Source organism: Salvelinus sp. IW2-2015, unplaced genomic scaffold (genome assembly GCF_002910315.2).
Source record: "Salvelinus sp. IW2-2015 unplaced genomic scaffold, ASM291031v2 Un_scaffold3143, whole genome shotgun sequence".
In the NCBI taxonomy this organism is placed as follows: Eukaryota; Metazoa; Chordata; class Actinopteri; order Salmoniformes; family Salmonidae; genus Salvelinus; species Salvelinus sp. IW2-2015.
Genome location: NW_019944432.1, coordinates 28,928 through 33,400, shown reverse-complemented (window position 1 = coordinate 33,400; position 4,473 = coordinate 28,928). Strand labels below are relative to the sequence as shown.

Sequence of the window (4,473 nt, the reverse complement as noted above, 5' to 3'; positions counted from 1 at the left end):
AGCTATTTATTTAAGTATTCAGAACCTTTGTTTATGAGACTTTAAATTGAACTTTGGTTTATCCTGTTTACATTGATCATCCTTGAGATGTTTCTACAACTTGATTGGACTCCACCTGTGGTAAATTCAATTGATTGGACATGATTTGGAAAGGCAACACACCTGTCTATATAAGGTTACACAGTTGACAGTGCATGTCAGAGGAAAAACCAAGCCATGAGGTCAAGGAATTGTCCGTGGAGCTCAGAGACAGGATTGTGTCAAGGCACAGATCTGGGAAAGGGTACCAAAACATTTCTGCAGCGTTGAGGCCACTGTGTTATTGGGGACCTTCAATCATTCTTAAATGGAAGATGTTTGGAAACACCAAGACTCCTCCTAGAGCTGGCCGCCCGGCCAAACTGCACAATCGGAGAGAAAAGGCCTTGGTCAGGGAGGTGACCAAGAACCTGATGGTCACTCTGACAGAGCTCCAGAGTTCCCTGTGGAGATGGGAGAACCTTCCAGGACAACCATCTCTGCAGCACTCCACCAATCAGGCCTTTATTGTAGAGTGGCCAGATGGAAGCCACTCCTCAGTAAAAGGCACATGACAGCCCGCTTGGAGTTTGTCAAAAGGCACCTAAAAGACACTCAGACATGAGGAACCAGATTCTCTGGTCTGATGAAACCAAGATTGAATTCTTTGGACTGAATGCCAAGCATCATGTCTGGAGGAGAGGAAACCAGGCACCGCTCATCACCTGGCCAATACCATCCCTACGGTGAAGCATGGTGGTGGCAGCATCATGCTGTGGGGATGTTTTTCAGCAGCAGGATCGAGGGAAAGATGAACGGAGCAAAGTACAGACGGATCCTTGAGGAAAACCTGCTCCAGACTCCGACTGAGGCGAAGGTTCACCTAACAGGACAACGATCCTAAGCACACAGCCAAGACAACACAGGAGTGGCTTCAGGACAAGTTTCTGAATGTCTTTGAGTGGCCCAGCCAGAGCCTGGACTTGAACCCGATTTGAACATCTCTGGAGAGACCTGAAAATATCTGTGCAGCAACACTCCCCATCCAACCTGACAGAACTTGAGAAGATCTACAGAGAAGAATGTGAGAATCTCCCCTAATACAGGTGTGCCAAGCTTGTAGCGTCATACCCAAGAAGACGTGAGGCTGTAATCGCTGCCAAAGATGCTTCAACAAAGTACTGAGTTAATGTGTCTGAGTACTTAAGTAAATGTCATATTTCTGTTTATTTAAAAAAAAAAATGCAAACATTTCTAAAAACCTGTGTTTGCTTTGTCGTTATGGGGTGTTGTGTGTAGATTGATGAGGTGGAAAAAAACAAACAATTGAATCAGTTTTAGAATAAGGCTGTAACGAAACAATGTGGATAAAGTCAAGGGGTCTGAATACTTTCCGAAAGCACTGCTCTGGTCAATAGTAGTGCACTAAATAGGGAATATGGTAATATGGGACGTAGTATGTAGGGAATGTGGTGACACGGTATGTAGGGAATGTGGTGACACGGTATGTAGGGAATGTGGTGACACGTGGGACGCAGACACAAACGTATTTTTTTCTCTTCATTCATGCTATTCAATATTCATTATTTTTAGAGAGATTAAAATGGTTGCTCACTATTTTTCTCTTATCTGTTTCCAGATGTGCATTACCTGACCGAGGAGAAGGTGTATGAGATCCTGAGTATCTGTGAGGGGAAGAAGGACTACTCTCCTCTGATCCGAGTCATCGGGAGGATCTTCTCTAGCGCTGACGGTCTGGTGCGGAGCTTCAGGAAAGACAAGGAGCAACACCCCGACACCAAGGAGCAGCGCAAGACCCACCAGGCCAAAGACGAGGACAAGGACGAGGACGACAAGGAGAGAACCACCGCCATGGAGCAGGAATCGGAGGCCTCGGCGTCCATGGAAGGAGCGACGGGATCGACGGAGAACCGACTGGGTCCTGTGGAGGTCTCAGTGGACATAGAAGCTGTGAGGAGAGTGTACGACAGACTCCTCTCCAACGAGAAGATGGAATCAGCCTTCCTCAACGCCCTGGTCTACCTCACTCCCAACGTAYAGCTGGATCTAACCTATCTGGACGTGTACGACACCAACCCAGACTACCTYAACATCTTCGTCATCGTGATGGAGAACAGCAGCCTCCACAGCCCAGAGTACCTGGAGATGGCCATGCCTCTGTTCTGTAAGTGTATGAGTAAACTCCCTCTGCCTGCCCTGGCCAAGCTGACGCGCCTGTGGTCTCGGTACAGTGTAGAGCACGTCAGGCGTATGATGGAGACCTTCCAGCAGCTCATCACCTACACGGTAACCTTACATCCTTTATCTGATTTTGAGGTTTTTATTTCATTCGTGCTCGCAGTCGACAAGACTAAATTATGCGGAATACGTTACTTACATTCAATGTTTTATGTACATTATTTGGTCTTTTGTCATTTTCTGCCTACCGAGAGCGTTGATTCCTCTGTGATGAATAGTTCTCTCTCAAAATTAACAGCACAGGATACAGCAGGTGGGAAAAGTACAGTGAAATGCTGTTATGCTAATGTGTTATTATTATTATCGTCATTAAGGTCATCAGCAACGAATTCGACAGCGACCGTCTGGTAAACGATGACGAGGGCGTTGTGGCGGCCACCAAGTGTCTGAAGGTATGTTAGTCGTTTATCAGACGTTTATCAGACGTTTATCAGACGTTTAATCAGACGTTTAATCAGACGTTTAATCAGACGTTTAATCAGACAATGGTTTTCTAGCAATGATCAACAACCAACTTGACAGATCTTGAAGAATTTTTTAAAAGAATAATGTGCAAATATTGTTCAATCCAAGTGTTGAAAGCTCTTAGAGACCCAGAAAGACTCACAGCTATAATCGCTGCCAGGTGATACTAACATGTATTGACTCAGAGGTGTGAATATTTATGTCAATTAGATATTTCTGTATTTCATTTGTCAATAAATTAGCACATTTCTAAAAACATGTTTTTCACTTTGTCATTTTGAGGTGTAGATTGGTGAGAAGAAAGAAAAAAACAATTTAATCAATTTTAAATGAAGGTTGTAACACAAAGTGGAAAAAGTCGAGGTGTATGAATACTTCCTAGCTGTAGAACCAAGGAGAATCCTTGATCAGATCCCCACAGCTATGGAAAGAAGATATGTTTATACATGTTATAGTTGTAATTGTTTGTATTCCTGTAAAGTGTGTTGTGATTTGAATCTGATTCTGTTTGAAGCTGGTGTTCTACGCCAACGTGCTGGGAGGTGACCTCGATACGGACCACAACGAAGAGGAGGTAAGAGATGTCGTCCGGCTGGCCTAATGATTATCTAATAAACTCATAATCAACTAGAAACATATTTGTCCGTGGAGAGAAGTTGTGTGACTTGCTTTAACTGTTTAGGTAGCCCTATCCAATCACAGCCTAGCATCCCATATACCTATCCAATCACAGCCTAGCATCCCATATACCTATCCAATCACAGCCTAGCATCCCATATACCTATCCAATCACAATGACTTATCTAATAAACTCAAACTGTTTAGGTAGCCTTTTCCACTTCAATATGGATTGAAAATGACATATTTTGTCTTGACTGATAACCATTATAGATTTGAGCACAGCACGCGACAAGTTGTGTTCTGACAGATGAGACGTTGAGGATTATAATAAATACCACTGAGGTCATATAGTCTCACAGGGCCTTACCCCTGGACAGGACGCTGGTCTATCACAGGGCCTTACCCCTGGACAGGACACTAGTCTATCACAGGGCCTTACCCCTGGACAGGACGCTGGTCTATCACAGGGCCTTACCCCCAATCTTATCTCCTTAATGCTGAGTGCCAAGCAGAGACACATCAGGTCCCATTTTTAGAGTTCACATGTCTAGGGATAGTCTAATAGTGACCTTCAGTTCACATGTCTAGGGACAGTCTAATATTGACCTTATGACCTTCAGTTCAGAAAGGCTAAATAACAGCAAGCACCATGAACTGTAACCTGCAGACATTTAATTACCTGACGGATTTAACCATTTTATAAATTCTTGGGTCAATATCGTCTACTTCCGTCTTTTAAACAGAGAAGTATGGCACTATGAAAGATGTGACGACACGGATCATTACGCTACGTACCACTTTGTTTTAAGCATCAATACGACACAGATCATTACGCTACGTACCACTTTGGGTTAAGCATCAATACGACAGATTCATTACGCTAGTACCACTTTGGTTTAAGCATCAATACGCACGGATCATACCGCTACGTACCACTTTGTTTTAAGCATCAAACGACACGGATCATTACGCTACGTACCACTTTGTTCTAACATCAATACGACACAGGATCATTACGCTACCGTACCACTTTGTTTTAAGCATCAATACGACACAGATCATTACTGTAAGCCTACTACCCACTTTGTTTAAGCATCAATACGACACGGA

At 43.7% G+C, this 4,473-nt stretch overlaps 1 protein-coding gene across 1 annotated transcript in view; it reads left to right on the top strand.

The window, feature by feature from the left end:
- LOC112075411 (ubiquitin-protein ligase E3A-like) overlaps positions 1-4,473 on the top strand; it is a 29,195-nt gene that overhangs the window by 4,112 nt on the left and 20,610 nt on the right. The window contains 3 exon segments of the mRNA XM_070440902.1: positions 1,658-2,325; positions 2,592-2,669; positions 3,257-3,316. Coding sequence (XP_070297003.1) covers positions 1,658-2,325; positions 2,592-2,669; positions 3,257-3,316 — 806 coding nt within the window.